The following is an 18,004-nucleotide window of genomic DNA, read 5'->3' on the forward strand; positions in this document are numbered from 1 at the left end:
AATTGCCAAGCAGCTTGGTGAAAAAAGGTCCACTGTTGGAGCATTCATTAGAAAATGGAAGAAGCTAAACATGACTGTCAATCTCCCTCGGACTGGGGCTCCATACAAGATCTCACCTCGTGGGGTCTCAATGGTCCTAAGGAAGGTGAGAAATCAGCCCAGAACTACACGGGAGGAGCTGGAATCACCGTTTCCAAGGTTACTGTTGGTAATACACTAAGACGTCATGGTTTGAAATCATGCATGGCACGGAAGGTTCCCCTGCTTAAACCAGCACATGTCCAGGCACGTCTTAAGTTTGCCAATGACCATTTGACCATCCAGAGGAGTCATGGGAGAAAGTCATGTGGTCAGATGAGACCAAAATAGAACTTTTGGGTCATAATTCCACTAAACGTGTTTGGAGGAAGAAGAATGATGAGTACCATCCCAAGAACACCATCCCTACTGTAAAGCATGGGGGTGGTAGCATCATGCTTTGGGGGTATTTTTATGCACATGGGACAGGGCGACTGCACTGTATTAAGGAGAGGATGACCGGGGCCATGTATTGCGAAATTTTGGGGAACAACCTCCTTCCCTCAGTTAGAGCATTGAAGATGGGTCGAGGCTGGGTCTTCCAACATCACAATGACCCGAAGCACACATCCAGGATAAACAAGGAGTGGCTCTGTAAGAAGCATATCAAGGTTCTGGCATGGCCTAGCCAGTCTCCAGACCTAAACCAAATAGAGAATCTTTGGAGGGAGCTCAAACTCCGTGTTTCTCAGCGACAGGACAGAAACCTGACTGATCTAGAGAAGATCTGTGTGGAGGAGTGGGCCAAAATCCCTCCTGCAGTGTGTGCAAACCTGGTGAAAAACTACAGGAAACGTTTGACCTCTGTAATTGCAAACAAAGGCTACTGTACCAAATATTAACATCGACTTTCTCGGGTGTGATCCCAGCTCTTTTCAGGTCATTGACCAGCTCCTCCCGTGTAGTTCTTTTTTTGGACAGCTCTTTGGTCTTGGCCATGTTAGTAGTTGGATTCTTACTGATTGTATGGGGTGGACAGGTGTCTTTATGCAGCTAACAACCTCAAACAGGTGCATCTAATTTAGGAAAATAAATGTAGTGGAGGTGGACATTTTAAAGGCAGACTAACAGGTCTTTGAGGGTCAGAATTCTAGCTGATAGACAGGTGTTCAAATACTTATTTGCAGCTGTATCATACAAATAAATAGTTTAAAAATCATATATTGTGATTTCTGGATTTTTTTTTTTTTTTTTAGATTATGTCTCTCACAGTGGACATACACCTACGATGACAATTTCAGACCCCTCCATGATTTCTAAGTGGGAGAACTTGCAAAATAGCAGGGTCTTCAAATACTTATTTTCCTCACACATATATATATATATATATATATATATATATATATATATATATATATATATATATATATATATATATTTATTTATTTGTTTGATTATTTATTAAAGTGGTAATGTGCTAAATGTGTTAATATACTTGCTTTATATCCCAACAGTAGGCGAGATCCATGCTAATCCCAAACCAAACAAAATAATCTAAAAAAAATCTAGATCCAGACAATATGTTGACCTGAACATGGAGTTTAAAATAAACACACACACACACACACACACACACACACACACACACACACACACACACACACACACACACACACACACACACACACACACAGAGAGTGAGAATCTCTCAGATATGAAATAAGCAGAGGTCCCGATTAACAGCAGACTCTCTCTGACCCCTGCAGCCTCCCGTGGGAAACCCCTCACGCCCACACACACACCTGCTCATACCCTCTGCACCGCCCTGAGCAAATCGAACAGCAAGGAAGAAAAGATGAGTCCAGTGAGACGAATATAGAACAGTTTCTGCAATATGCTGCACATCTAGAGTGCTTAGCCTGCAGGGGGGAAGAAGAGCCTCCTGCTTTAACACGCGCGCACACACACACACACACACACACACACACACACACACACACACACACACACACACAATAATGTAAAAAAAAAAAAAGAAAAAAAAAAGAAAAAAAGAGGCAAAACAAAGAAAGTGTGATTTAATGATCAGTTATCAGGGTATATGTTAAATAATTTCTCTCTCTCTCTCTCTCTCACACACACACACACACACACACACACACACACACACACACACACACACACACACACACACACACACACACACACACACACACACACACACACACACACACACACACCATAGTTCAGGGTTCACTCCATCCCAGCATGACCACACCCTGCTTTGTCTCTCGTCCCATTTAAAGTCAAACAGCTTCTTAGTTGGAATGCAGAAAGCCTGGAAAGCTCATTTGTGTGCGTGTGTGTGTGTGTGTGTGTGTGTGTGTGTGTGTGTGTAAGAGCACACACGTGCATGAAACTCTAGCAGTGTGTTGTGTAATGTGATGTAATTCCTTCAGGAGGCGGACAGCACAAACAATGAACAAGAGCAGTGTGTATGTGTGTGTGTAGACAGATGGTCACACTTTCCTGTTTGCCCTCACGTCGCTTTTTGATCAGCAACAAGAGGCAATGAGATGATGGCATCTCTCTCACACACACACATTTTAATGTTTTTTAATACTTACTTAAACCTTTTAATACTTTTTCTCTCTGACCTGTTCTCTTTTTTTTTCTTTTTTATTCTTTCCCTCAATTATTTTGTTTCTTTTTTTTTGTTCTTCCTTCTTCCAACACTATGTCTGTCTCCCTCTCTCTGCTCTGACTGCTCTCTCCTCTTTTACAATCATCCTTCCTCTCTCTCTTTCTCTCTCGATTTATTTGGCTTCCCATCTGAAATATTTTAGTGGTTGAATATATGTAGCAGGGTTAGCACTGTGTGTGTGTGTGTGTGTGTGTGTGTGTGTGTGTGTGTGTGTGTGTGTATGTGTGTGTGTGTGTGTGTGTGTGTGTGTAATTAGTGACTTGACCCCCTCATGATGCTAATAAAACTCTGTCCATCTGTCCAAAGAGAGAGAGAGAATTAGAGAGTGTAAGAGGTAGGAAAGACACCTACAGACAGACAGAGGGAGATACAAAGTGGGAGAGACAGAGAAGACAACAGAGGGCAAAACAGACCAAGCTAGAAAGACCATTAGACAGAGAGACAGACAGAGATAGATAGAGGTAGAGACAGAAAAAGAGAGAAGGATGACAGACAGACAGAAAGAGTGAGACAGACAGAGAGACAGGAGGAGGAACAGTGGATGACATTCATTGTGTATTGATTGTCAATCGGTTGTAAACAGATGTTTGTGCTTCGTGTTTAAAAAGGCCAGATGGCAGTCACCCTTGTGCTGTGTGTGTGTGTGTGTGTGTGTGTGTGTGTGTGTGCGCGTTACCTTTACAGATGCGTGTGATTGAGATGCAGTCTGTTTCTATTTGTTAATAAATTATATCCTTATATCCTTTTTTTCTGTTGGATCAACATAAACATTTATATCACTTTATTCACTGCTTCTGTCTGATCAACAAAGATTGATCAGATCAGTGCAAATCAGATTCAATCTGATTAGATTAGATGAGGAAAAATCAGGTTAGATCAGATCATGTCAGGTCAGGTCAGTTATATAATATTGGGTTAGATCAGATCAGAATAGACTGGCATCAAACTATGGGCTGCTTTGTACTTTGTTAAAGAAAAAATATATATGTACACCCCCGCTTCTTGAAACTCCATAAAAGTTTTTTAAATCCCCGATTATAAAAATGTCTGACTGCGTGTGTGTTTCTCTCTTTATATCCCACTGAAGGTCAGAAAATAAAAATTCCCTAAAATATCCCTGAAGGTTGTGCCCTTATGACATGCCCTCATCTTACCTCTGTCCACACACACACACACACACACACACACACACACACACACACAGACACACAGACACACAGACACACAGACACACACAGACACACCCACACCAGATCAATCTGACGGTTTAGAGTTTTAAATACCACCCAGGATCCACCACGAGCTGCCTAACCACAAACCCACTGTGATTGATCTACCCAGACACAGAGAGACACACACACACACACACACACACACACACACACACACACACACACACACACTTTTTCCATTTTAAAGACTACAGACTTTTAAAATCCATTTAGACATTTCCCCACACACACACACACACACACACAGAGAAAGAGATATAAGGCGTGTGTTTATCTCACCCTGGAAATATATTTTTGCTCTCACGTGTTGGTGTTAAATCTATAAACATCTCAGATGTTAAGCTAATTTATAAGTTGCCCAGGAGCTCCTGGCTTCACAACTCTAACTGACTGTAGAAGACTGTGGAAAGGACATTACTCAATCAAACACTTTGTTACTTATGATCTTTCTTACTCTCCAGTGTTTGTAACGTTTCAATAAATTATAATCACACTTTTGATATCTCCCAGATAAGGATGAAGGGTGTCCCTTTTTGAGTCTGGTTCCTCTCAAGGTTTGTTCTTCATAACATCTAAGGAGGTTCTTCCTTGCCACAGTCCACAGGCTTGCTCATCAGGGTTAAATACACATAATTCACTTATATTAACTTTTTTATTCCATAATTCTTATATTTTTATAAGGCTGCTTTGCAACAATGTCCATTGTGAAAATTGTTTCAGGGCTTCAGGACAATCCAATCATTCTGTTCAGCAGAAAGCTCATTTACACTAAGAACGAAATTCACTCCTCTTCAGACCTTTTTCATGTCAGGATGTCATGAGGAGCCGAGCGGATTCACACAAACAATTTCAAATAAACAATTTCTGATGAATTATTATTAAAAATATATTGTAAATCTCCACTGGACGCCTCAGAGACGTGAATCTTGAGATCGGATTGAAACATCTGCCTGTTTTTCTGATTTTCCGCTCTGCCCCAGCTGACGGATTGATGGACGATCGCTGCGGTTCTAATCGGACTGAAAGCACGCAGCAATCCACCCTTTTAACAAGAGTAATGAGTTTGCTGTGGGCGGCCCCTTCCTACGCTAACCACACACACACACACACACACACACACACACACACACACAAGGTGGGTGGATGAAAGAGAGGAGGCAGTAATGACAGCATGCTGCATGCACTAACTGCTTCAAAGGGCACAGGGGTTAATGAAAGACACAGCAAACCATACAGCCAATAAAAAGACCTGATAACAGTCACACACAGCCAATCAGAAAGCCAGCTCCGCCTCTATAACCGCTCACAGGAGTAGCTGCCTGCTCACACACCATGCGCTAATCTGTGAGGTTTACAGTCTAATCCAAAAAATCAGCTATTACTTGTTCATAATCAATACAAAAATTAATTCAATACATACAACTGCATGTGGCATAGAAAGCTTATTTCTTTTTACATTTTATACGTTCTGCTTGTCGATGGCGCTAATTATAATTACACAGCATAACAGTCACATCAAACATATAAAAAAACAAAATTTGCTAGATTTTTTTTTTATATGCTTGGGGATATGATTTATATATGCTGAGGATTAACATATAGCAGCATACTGCACCCATGAGTTACATTCGAAAGCACCAAAAGAGCCAATCAGCTGTTTGTAATTGAATACTGCAATACTGATTGGCAAAAAAAATTGCTTCCTATTACAGTTGGAGCATTTCTCAGATCAGTAAAGAAATTCTCAAAACAACTTGTTCAACCCCACATCATGACTGTGCACATCTTAAAAGCATTTCTCGTTGCTTTGAACAAACCGTGAATGCTTCGGTACATTTATTTAATCGATTTTGTACAATTGTCTGCTGTTTCCTACTTTATCAATTGTTTATGTCATGTTGCTCAAAATATGTTATACTGGTTCTCACCCGAACAGCTTTAATCCCCAAAACATCTTGGCATCAGTTCATTGCATAAATCATTAATTACAAAATGATTAAACCAGTTTTAATAATCTGTTAAGCTTCAATTTCTATTTATTCTCTTATTTTTGTAAATGTGTCTTGAATTGATGAATTGTGCAGATCAAGCTTGAATTTGACTCATGAAGGCAAATGTATGTCATCAGATCAACCAATAATCCAGTAGTTTTCTAAAATGGGTCAAAGGTGAATCTAAAATAGAGACAAAGCAAAACACAGAATTACAATTTCTGAAAATGGGTGAACAACCAGGAAACGACTGGACACTAATACAGTTAAAGTATGAATCCTGTCCGGTCTCCTGCAATCAATATTCACATACAGTAATGTGTACGTTTGTGCAGTTGAAAATTAATTGATGCCGTACTGAAGAAATTCAGCCTTGTGCATTTTCAATTATTGTAATCCAAACCGTAGTTTACATCAGGAAATACTGGAACCGCGCGCCGTCATACTGGTTAACAATGACAAAAGGACTTTTCATCCTGATGGCAATGATATGTTTACTAACACAAATACTGAGATGAACTAAGGATTTTGAGAAAAGTTCAGGCTATTTCAAGTAATCCATTGTATTGTGCTGTTTGTACAAATTGTTTTGAGAAATGCTTTTACTGGTTCACAAATATTAAGGATGATTTGAGAAATGCTCCAAAGCAACTTAGAAAAACTAACAAAAACTGCTGAGACGCGACTCCTCACCGTTCTCATTCTCCTTCTCCTCTCCCACGCACTTATGGATGGAGTCGGACAGGCCGAGGCTGGCGGCGGTTGGCAGCGGCCCAAGCAGAGCTTCCAGAGACGGGCGCTTGGTTTGAGAGACTCTTTCTTCCTCTCTCGCTTCCTGTCCGTCATCGTCCCGCGGCTCTTTTCCGTCACTGATGCCAGGAAGGTCTTTGCTCAGGTGAGATGCCGCGACCCGCAGATCTTCATCCTCACCCTCGTCGTTGAGATCGTGCACGCTGGAGGACGTCACTGAGACGGCGTCGCCTGGAAAAGGGTTAAAAACGTATAAAAGGAGCGGCTAACGTAACAAATTACATTTCCTAGCGTTACTGTAATTAAGTAGCGTTTTTTGTTTGTGTACTTCTACTTTTTAAAGTATTTTTTTTTTAATCTGTAGTTTTACTTTTATGTAAATATGTTTTGTTTGAAGTATTGTAGTTCGCTACATTTTAAATCATATCAGATTACAAAAGCAGAGTACAAAACTAAATAAATAAAAATAATGCAAGTAGGAAAAAAAAAAAGTCGCAACCCAAAAACTACTGTGTTCACTGTCCGAATTTTAATTCTGCATTTATTTCCCTAATTTCATAAATTGCATAGCTAATCGTTTATTAAATCATGGACTGTAGTGTTTTTTGCTGGGTTTTTTTTGTTATTGCACTTTGATTTGTAAAAATGATGCATCCATCTTCTGGGTCTTTGTGAGCTCATGTATGCGGAAGAGGGCAGATAGAGTTTGCTGTAATGCAGCACAAAAGCAGCAGCGTGTTTTATATTAAAATGAGATGACAGAAAAATGTGATTAAATGAAACCATGTACATTGGTGAATAGTGAACTGTTGCTTTAAAATATTTTTTACACAAGAGTGGAAAAAATGTCTCTAATAATGAAACGCAGCATCATTAACCTTCTCCTGTTAATTAGTTTATTGGAAATCAGCAGAGCTGATCATCAGAGAAGGGAAAGGAGCGTCGGTGTCATCACTGACATTCGGCCGTGCCGCTGTGTATTGTTAACGTGAGTGATTAAGTACGTCGTTACAGCTCGCTTAACGAGCTTAACAATGGGGGATTATTTTTAATTAAACCAGGAATCCTGCTTTATTTGGCCTTTTATTCAAAACTGCACTGTGCAGCGCGTCAATCATTACCAGCAACGCAGTTCCACGTCCACACACACGAGCGCCTATTAATTAGCCCTCTCCAGCTATCGCTGTCAAACACGAGGACGGCCATCGCAGCTTTCTGTAATGGAGTGTTAATTGGGCTGAGATTGAGCTTGCGTCAACAGAAAACATGCGATTATGAACAGCGGAGTGAAGACAGGAGCTTCCGCAGAGCTGCGTAACACAATAATAAGGCTTTCACGAGACACGGCAATAAAGATGAGGTGTTAACTTGCCATGTGAAACATGAGACTGGAAATTAGTGTGTGTGTGTGTGTGTGTGTGTGTGTACCATTTTTTGCATAAGCTGCAAAAATCCCTCTGGATTTGGGTCGACTGATGTCCAGCTCCATTTCAATCTCATCCTGATAACCAGAGATTTCACCTGCGAGCACACAAACACACGCCAAGCTGAGTGAACTCTTTCAACCAAACACACACGTGTCCTGTTCATAAATGCATCGCTGTACCCTGAACGTCGTCAATCTTCTTAGCCAGCTCCTCCTCAATCTGTAGGAAAACAAAAACACACTTCAGTCTCAAGTGCATGAACAGAACAGCTGTTCTGCACTGTATATTCATTCACGACATGCAATTTTCTTTCCTGATTAATCATCTGTCGTGTTAACTCCTGTTGCGTAGAAACATAAAGCCAACGTTTTAGTGTACAAAGTGCATGTCTATTAAAAAAGCTCATTACTAAAACCAATCCATAAGTCAAATCACATTCATCCTCAGCTCTTAGTTTCGTCAGACTCAAAAAAGGGGACATGGACTGATTTTAAGTGTTGGAAGTGATTTGGTTGATGACAAAGAATTCACCAAAGAACTGAACTACCGATAGTCCCCATGGGGATAGGCAGTATTTATGATACATGTATTTTAAATATAAAATAGGATTTTGTTATTTGTTTTTGATAGGGTTGATGAGAATAGCTTAATATTTTGTATAAAAAAAAAACTTTGTATTTTTTGCAGTTTAAAATACTGTAAAATACTTTCTAAGAAGTCTGCATTATGACATCATAAAAATGTGGGTCCTGATTGGTTCCTACTCAGTAGTTGCCAGACTTGTTGAGATCAGAACAGAAAATGCATATGGACGAAGGTGGTGATGGTTAGAAATGTGCAGGCTCCCAGCTTTCAAATAGGTGTCCAATGATAATGCTAAATAAATATTTGACTGATATCCCTTTATAGAGGAGGTGGTAGCTCAGTGGTTAAGACCCTGGGTTCTTAAAAATCATAACATTTCCTGTGATCAAGCCCCAGTATCGTCATGCTGACATGCTTGGGGCCCCCAGAGTAAGGCCCTTAACCCTGTTCTCCAAGGGCACTGTATCATGGCTGATCCTGTGCTCTGACCCCAGCTTCCTGGGATATTTGGAGAAAGAATTTCACTGTGCTGTAAAGTACATGTGACTAATATAAAGAACCTTTTTAATGCACAGAAAGAACGTTGAAATAACGTTTACCTTCTGCAGCCGGGTCTTCCTCTGTCCGTCTTTAAACGAGGGCGGGTCACACTCCTGTTCCAGATCTACCCTCATGAACTCGTCAATGGTCAGCTCGCTAGTGGGTGTGTCCTCAAACTCACTCAACCTGTCAATCACGGCACAAAGGGGTGTGTCAAGAAAGAGGCGAGGCAGTTATTTGCTTGAGTTGTTTTCTCTCTGTGTATGGCTAATTAAATAATTAAATACGTCACTTAATTATACAATATAAATTAGCGACATAATTTAGCTTACAAGCTAGATACTGATAACTCCACAGTATTATTCATTTATTATAGATATTGGGCAGGTGGACATAAGTTTGAAGTCCTGACCTCTTCCTCAGCGTGGCCTCACACACTTTAACCACACCGATTACGTCTTTGATGGTGCGACGGAACTCGTGCATACGCGCGGCAACCAGCAGAGCTGTGAACCATAAACACACACACACACACACACACACACACACACACACACACACACACACACACACACACACTCTACTGTGTAGCTGTACATTGATTAAAAAGATTGTTCTATTGTACAGAAATAAAAATGGATCACAGATGCATTTAAAAGCAGTCAGATGCAAAGAAATTACCATCAGTTACATTATTCAGCTTTCAGAAAAAAGATAAATGAGTGTATGTATGAAACTGCACTGCTTTTCCCCGTGACCTTTACATTATTTGTTCATGTTAAACTTCCTGCCTGACATATTTGAAGCGATTCAGCAATAAAGGATTCTATCAGCTGCCATCCTGAAAAGCATCCACCTAACCATCATGTTATCATCAATAACTTTTATACTTCTATTCTTTTTATTTATTACTTAAAAAATGTGCAACTGGAAGCTTCTGTCACCAAAACAAATTCCATGCAAGTGCAAATATACTTGCTATTCAAGCTCTTTCCGAATCTGATTATCTAATCAGACACACACGCATCTTTAGAGAGACTGAGATCGGGAAAATGGTAGCTTTGTGTTAAGGCACTAGACTTTGGCTCCAAAGGTCATGAGTTTAAATCCCAACCACCTCAAGCTGCCACATCTGGGCCCCTGAGCAAGGCTCTCAAATCACTCTGAATAAGGGCATCTGCCAAATAATTGCGGTAAATATAAATGTAAAATCATCAGCATTCTTTAAAACCCCTTTTATACGAACGCAGGCAGTGGTGTCCCAATGAGACAAAAAAATGTGTTTTGGCATTTTTATTTGGTCCCTAAAACCTAGCAGGATGAACCTCATCATCATCTTGATATTCTTTTGCATTTTCTCTCTCTGCTTTCTTGTCTTTGCTCTCTCACCATGAAGTGAACTCCCCTAAACTGGCTCGTCCCATCACCATGTGCAGCTCCTGAAACATTAATGTTGCCTGAATTATTCAGGCTAAAAAACCAGGACAGAGAGTGATGACAGGGGAGAAAGATCAAAAAAAAAAAAAAAACTGACAGGAGAGGAGGGGGAACTTATTCTCATTATAGCTCAGAGGGATACGATGCGAGAGATGAATCACAAGAGCGTTGCCACCGGGACTTTCCCACTTCCTCTAGCGGCTTAAACAAGCGCTCGGGCTAAACGCGGATCAAACTCCACTAGGGAAACTATTATACGCGTTTCTGATTAATAAAATACATTTGTTATTTTAAATAAGAAAACCCCTCTCTCCACAGAGATGATTTATAGTCATATATTTTTATATGCATCGTCTCCCAATCGTATTATTCATACATTAACGCTGATAAACCAAGCAGAAGCTATACCCCCCAAACGAGTTCAAAGATAAAACTAATTATAAGTTATCTAAATCAAGTGGCACAGAAAATGTTTGCAATACATGCAAAGAATAGTACAGATGCTATTTATTTATTTCTTTGTTTGTTTATTTGCTGACACGGAGTAAACAACTTTGTTGTTAACTTTCCTTTATGCCACACTTCATTTTTAACTATGGGGAAAGACACGCCCAGATTATTTATTGCCTGCCACAATTAACCAATCACAGAGATTCCAGGCTTCTGATTGGCTAGTAGTTTGTACACATTAGTACATTAGAGCATTGTCTGAACTATACTGAATATTAATCCAAATTATGCTGAATTAATTAGGCATGGAAAGCAGGAGGAGAAGTGGCCTCTGTATCAATCAAACCCTGTGAAAGTATAATGTATAATGATATCGTGTATCTATCACATACCAAGATGCAGATAACACACAGTGCTTCTGTATACGTGTGTGCACGATGCACACATGTAAAGGTGTATCAGCACCCTTCACTAAGCGACATTTGCACAAAAAGAAAAGGTCGGCGTCAATAGGTCAAGAGGTTTCCATGGTTACCTGCTCCGCAAAGCCCCGATGGCCTTCGTCCCGTGTGCATCCAGTCCCTCTTCATCCTCTGCACGAGTCTTAGCGCCGTCATGGACACCTCGTGGCTCTTCTCCCCGAACTCCAACATGTGGGAAAAGCGGGGGATGTACAGACACGGATCTGCAAACACACACACACACACACACACACACACACACACACACAAACCACACACAGGTGTTGGGTTTTATGTTAGTGTCCTTCAATCAATGTTTAAAAAAAAAAAAAAAGGAGATGGATTGTGGCTTTTCCATTCCTCAAGCCTAATGCTGTTAGAGACTCTGAATGACCTTAAGAGGGTTAGACAAACAGAAAAGGGCAATTGCACTTTTTCGATTGATCCACTGAAAAACATACAAAGATTCCAAACAGCATAATGAAATATTTATCTGTAATCTAAATCTCAATAATAATATAAATGCATTAGAGGAAAATAGACTCTGTATCGCTCTTGCACTATTCTGAATCACATCACTTTGCATTGTGTATCCAGTCAGAACTGCTCTTAAACATATTAAATTCATCTATGGTGTTATACATTATATCTTCTCACAAGACGACACACCTGTTCCAACATCATGTTACAGTTTGCTGCATGACCGATTCTACAGTATGTCATTGAGCCATGAGCTGCACTCAGGGTCAAATTTAATGAGCAAATATGCAGAGGTGGGCCAGAGGAACAAAGCAAAACCCTTAAAAAAAAAAAAAAAAGAAAGAAAAGAAAGAAAGACAAAACCAATGCATTATGCATACCTTTCCAATGCAAGAAAGAAAATCCAGGTTTGTCCCATATAGTGGCCTATATGCAGTAGGTGGCAAACAAGCAGCAGAACTGACCTATTTTACATCTCTTGCAGCCTGGCACTATTTACTAATAATCTTTACTGCAGCAACAAAATGACGATCACTTACACATGAACCATGTTTAAGTCAGTGTAATGTAATCCTTTAATCATAAACCTCCACCAAATTGTGTATTCATACTTCAGAGCACAATGTGTAGGACATCCAGTTAACACGGAATGACAACAAAAACAATATACTTTATTAAAAAATTAAACTCTTAATGAACAGTCGAGTAGAAAATTATAGTAATAGATAAAATTTCAAAAGTGAGAACAAAATAAATCCAAATTCAGGAATCAATTCCTTCAGTGAATTTAGTGTTTATACAGTCTTAGCGGTTTAAACAAATAAGAAAAAGATTTAGATATGAAATTATCAATCATCATCATCTTCTTCTTTCGGATTCTCCCATTAGAGGTCACCACAGCGGATCATCCATCTCCATACCCCTCTGTCCTCTACATCTGCCTCTTTCAACCCAACTACCTGCATGTTTTCCCTCACCACATCCATAAACCTCCTCCTTGGTCTTTCTCTTTTCCTCTTTCCTAATGGCTCCATTCTCAGCATTCTTCTACCGATATACCCCATGTCCCTCCTCTGCACATGTCCAAACCATCTCAATCTCGCCTTCCTCACCGTGACTCCAAAACATCCTACATGCGCTGTCCCTCTAATAAACTAATTTTTAATCCTATCCATCGTTGTCACTCGCAATGAAAACCTTCAGCTCTGCTACCTCCAGCTTCACCTCCTGTCTTTTACTCAATGCCACTGTCTCTAATCCATACAACATCGCAGGTCTCAGTACAGTCCTATAAACTTTCCCTTTCACTCTTGCAGATCCCCTTCTATCACAAATCACTCCTGTCACTCTTCTCCAACCACTCCACTCTGCCTGCACCTCTTTTCTTCACTTCTCTAACACACTCTCCATTACTTTGCACTGTTGACCCCAGGTACCTGAACTCCTCCACATTCTCCACCGCTATGAAATTATTATCATCACTTAGATTAAACAGATCACATTCATGAGCCGTGCGCGCATGCGCACAAAGCAGTACACAATGGCACACGCGCTCGGAACACAAACGCATCAGTCATCAGCAGCGTCTCATTTGATTGGAGCAATTAGAAGTAGGCGGGAAAGAAGGCGGAGCTACAGAAACACTGAACTCAGTCAGACCGCTGAAGCTCCGCATTCGGGAAAGCCGTTAAGTGTAACTAAGCAACGCAAGATTTTTGGTTTCAGCTTGATTTCTATAGAATGACACATTTAATCCGTAAAGAAAATTTAGTTACATAATACATTATTTTATTCGCTGGTTTATCAAGGATTTAATCCCGAAAGCGATGAGGAATAAGGCTTTTGGGAGCGGGACGGTGCGCTTAGAAGCAGCGGAGGGAGAGTGGAGTAAACAGCGGAGTTTTGCGGTCAGAGCGGAGGAGTCATGCGGACATCACGGCCGGATAATGAAGGGTCTCGCTTTCTTCCTCTTGCTGCCGGCGGCGCTCAAAAAGTCCAGGAAAGCTGCTAAGAGCTCGGGCAGGGCGCAGAACTGTGTGACCGCCGGTGCCTCTTCCCTTAGAAAGGTGAAAGCCGCCGCCGCCGCGGAGGTGCAGGAGGTCACCGGGGAGAGCGTGAGCTCCTCACTGACTCTGAACAAGGAACACAACCGCAGCCCGGCCGAGCAGAAGGACAGCACCTCACCGAGCAGCGTGGAGACAAACAGCACCGGGGAAACAAACACACATCCCGAACACACACACACCAACCTCCGGGACAGGTACGGAGGTTCAATCATCACTTCTTCCTATTCTTGTGGTTCTTTAACCATTTCGTGGTTGTTGCTGTTCCCAGTCAGAGCTGAACCTCATTACCTGCCTCCCTTCATAACTACTGATGTTCTAATAGAAATAAAAATATACAGTATTTATAATATAGCATTAAACTTGTAGTTATATTACTTACAATTTGTACGGATTTAATTATTTCCATTTTTATCATATTAGTAATCATTCAATAGCATTTAGTTTAAATTAGTACTGAATGTATATTTTAAATGTTAATTTATTTTAATGTAAAATATTCTACTTCTAGGGTTCATATATATTAAGATTATTTTTTACTACTCATTCATGAAGAAAAAAAATATATATATTATTATTATTTTTGTGTACCAGTAGAAATGCTATACTCGTTATTACAACATATTTTTTACCCGCATTCAGGAACGCAGTGATGTTCAACAATGAACACATGGCAGATGTGCACTTCACCGTAGGTCCACCAGGAGCAACACAGAAAGTTCCAGCACATAAGGTTAGTTTGAAGAGCTTTAAAGAGAACAGACTGTTAAGGTGTGATGATCAAAGTAGAAACCAGTCTTGTGTCAGAAAAGGAAGAATATTGTGCAATTGACCATTTAACCTCTATAGCTGATGACGTCAGTCAATACAGAACATTGTGACGTCACTCGTGACCATCACACTCCTGCTCTGTAGCTAGACTGCATTGCAAATCAGTCAACGTCAATGCGAGACTATGAACAACATTTACACTTCTGTAGATTGCAGCAGTGCACACTCTTTCCACGTCTCCAACACTGCATATTTGCTGTTTTTTCTACTCTTTGTTGTGGTCCACACCCAAAAGGACCACAAACAGGCCATGCTCTGATTGCAACGAAAACACGATTCAGACCCCAAATTGACTCAATTGCAGGAAGTCTCCATCTCCACCCTTTCACCACATGTGCTTTCTGTCTTATGAATCCAAATCAGAAAGAATAATAAAAAAAAAAGAATATGACTTCTTCTTAAAGCAGAAGTGTTATACAGTAGTTTCCTAAATAAACAGAGTTTCATTCACATTTTACATTCATTCTCTCTCCCATTCCTATTCAGTATGTTCTGGCTGTCGGGAGTTCTGTTTTCAGCGCCATGTTTTATGGCGACCTTGCCGAGGGAGACTCCGAGATCCAGATACCAGATGTGGAACCGGCTGCTTTTTTAATCCTGCTCAAGTAAGACTTCCTAATCACTGCTGGTTTAAAAATAACAGCTTTACCATGCTGTCCAGCCAGCAATTGAAGCTGGATCACTAATGTTTCAATAGACCTCTTATTTCACTGCTATTAGACCTGACTGATGTGAGACTCGCCTCGAAATGGGCAGGAAAGATGACTTAAGAGTTGCAGGAATGAGGCTCAGAGCAAAATGATCACTTTTTTGTCTGTTGGAAACGAAACAATTATAAAAAATACCTGTAGCAGGCGAACGGACGAGATGAAAAATTTTAGTCCAATAAGTGTGCAATCAGGTTTTTATTAAAGGACCCAGACACTGCAGCATTTTTATGTTTCTGGGCTGGGCCATGTTTATTTTTTTTTAACTCCACTTTCTCTTTTCCTTCTAGATACTTGTACAGCGATGAGATTGAGCTTGAGGGAGATACAGTCGTAGGGACCCTCTACGCTGCTAAGAAATACCTTGTGTCGGCGCTGGTTAAAGCTTGCGTGTGCTTCCTGGAGTCAAGACTGGAGGCGGGTAACGCCTTTGCACTGCTTTCTCACAGCCGTGCGCTGGACGAATCAGAGTTGCTACATAGCTGTTGGAGGGTCATCGACGCCCAGACTGAGCTGGCGCTAAGATCCGACGGCTTTCTCCAACTCGACCCGGCGACGCTACAATGCGTCCTGCGACGCGACTCATTAACCGCTAACGAATCCACCGTGCTGCAGGCGACGCTAGCGTGGGCCGAGGCAGAGTGCCAGCGGCGTGGAACGAGCCCCACAGCTTCGAACAAGCGAGCCATTCTAGGTGAAGCACTTCACCTTTTACGCCTGCCTGCCATGACTCTAGCGGATTTCGCTAATGGCGTGGCGCAATTTGACTTCCTGACTCCGCAGGAGACTCGCGATATCTTCCTTTGGTTCACTGCAGCAGAGAAACCAAGCCTGAATTTCCCTGTGACACCGAGGACGGGGCTGGAGCCTGAGAGATGCAGGCGATTCAGGTCCTCTGCGTACCGGAGCAACCAATGGCGATACCAAGGGAGATGTGACAGCATCAGGTTCGCTGCTGATCAACGCATTTTCTTGGCTGGAATTGGACTTTATGGATCCAGTGAACGGGAAAGCGAGTACAATGTCCTGATCGAGCTGAAACGACAGGAAGAGATGCTCGCACAGAGGGTGACGCAGTTCATTTCGGACGGTACGAGCTCGGCATCTATCGTACTATTTGAGCAGCCGGTGCAGGTGGAACCGGAAGTTTTGTACACGGTTAGCGCCATTTTGGAAGGAACCAAGCTCAGCTACTTTGGCCAAGACGGCATGCCGGAGGTCCGCTGCGGAAAAGTCACCTTCCAGTTCCAGAGCTCGTCGGACAGCACAAACGGGACAGGTGTGGAGGCGGGGCAGATTCCAGAACTTGTCTTCTACACGTGAAGACTTTCTGACACTATAGACCTGGATTTGAGAAGACTCGATTACATAACTAGGACAATATGAAATAGGACACTAGGAGGTACGAGAGATTACATTCTCTGGACTGTCAACACTGAGACAGAGGGGGGGTGGGCAAATTCCTCAAGTTTCCTTCTACGCATGGGGATTTAGACCTGTCCATCTTAGAGGTGACCTGGATTAGAGAACGGCTAATTCCATAACTAGGACACTAAGATGCCTGAGATATGGAGCATGAGAATTTGGACTGGTCCATTTCACAAAGAATTATCGGGGGGAAACCACAAAAGTTTTAATTACAGAAACTTACCCTCTCGCATTTAAAAAAATGTATGCTCTTCAACCTTATTTATTTCTTTACACTTATTATTTAAAGTATTTCTTAATTTAAAACCAGTTCCCATTGTTTATAACAATCGCACACAAAAACCTGCCTGTGAACACAGAGTGGACTGTACCACTGAGAAGTGAGGCTCTTTCTAATGTATTTTATTTATTTATTGTTTATTTTCTTAGCAGCTTGTTGCTGACCGAGAGAATGCGGAGGTTAAAAATATCTGCTAAGTCGCAGAGTAGTGATTCGTTACTTACAATAAAATGTAAAATGAGACGCTGGAGATGAGAGTGGTCTGATGAGTGTGATTTTCTTCTAATTTTATATACAGTATTTTCCCGTTTATCGCGGTAGTTACGTTTCAAAACCCCCCACAATAAACTAAAAACCGCGATAAATCGTACGCCACCACAAAAATGATATTTTATGTATACAGTACTGTATTAACATTTTACTTCATTTTATAATTAATAATTATATTTTTATAAATACATCCACGAGAAACCGGGAAAATCAGCCAAACTAATTAGTTATGTGGCAAATGCAATTACTTGATAAACCGGAGGTGCGGGATTCAAACCGCGGTAAAGTGGGGGATTACTGTATCTATATTAAAGTGAGAAAGTGATACAGTGCCCTTTAGGTCAAAACAG

General features: G+C 41.0%; 2 protein-coding genes across 2 annotated transcripts in view; one reads left to right on the forward strand and one right to left on the reverse strand.

Annotated features, from left to right (window-relative positions):
* brf1a (BRF1 general transcription factor IIIB subunit a) overlaps positions 1-18,004 on the reverse strand; it is a 42,816-nt gene that overhangs the window by 11,959 nt on the left and 12,853 nt on the right. The window contains exons 7-12 of the mRNA XM_083540455.1: positions 11,670-11,819; positions 9,660-9,753; positions 9,307-9,433; positions 8,302-8,341; positions 8,124-8,216; positions 6,639-6,926 (exon numbers count right to left, since the gene is read on the reverse strand). Of these exons, the coding sequence (XP_083396581.1) occupies positions 6,639-6,926; positions 8,124-8,216; positions 8,302-8,341; positions 9,307-9,433; positions 9,660-9,753; positions 11,670-11,819 (792 nt within the window). The remainder of the gene's footprint in view (positions 1-6,638; positions 6,927-8,123; positions 8,217-8,301; positions 8,342-9,306; positions 9,434-9,659; positions 9,754-11,669; positions 11,820-18,004) is intronic.
* On the forward strand, positions 13,675-17,634 carry btbd6a (BTB (POZ) domain containing 6a). Its single transcript, XM_083540471.1, has 4 exons — positions 13,675-14,335; positions 14,781-14,871; positions 15,456-15,574; positions 15,967-17,634. The coding sequence occupies exons 1-4, from the start codon at positions 13,902-13,904 to the stop codon at positions 16,997-16,999; spliced, it is 1,677 nt and encodes a 558-aa protein (XP_083396597.1). The 5' UTR covers positions 13,675-13,901; the 3' UTR covers positions 17,000-17,634.

Source organism: Silurus aristotelis, assembly GCF_946808225.1.
Source record: "Silurus aristotelis genome assembly, chromosome: 4".
Taxonomy (NCBI): Eukaryota; Metazoa; Chordata; class Actinopteri; order Siluriformes; family Siluridae; genus Silurus; species Silurus aristotelis.

Bases quoted from the DNA above. Each gene is read 5' to 3' on its own strand.
- btbd6a (XM_083540471.1), top strand. From the start codon at position 13,902: ATGAGGAATAAGGCTTTTGGGAGCGGGACGGTGCGCTTAGAAGCAGCG. The intron at 14,872-15,455 runs GTTAGTTTGAAG...ATTCCTATTCAG, and splicing joins AGAAAGTTCCAGCACATAAG to TATGTTCTGGCTGTCGGGAG. The intron at 15,575-15,966 runs GTAAGACTTCCT...TTTTCCTTCTAG, and splicing joins GCTTTTTTAATCCTGCTCAA to ATACTTGTACAGCGATGAGA.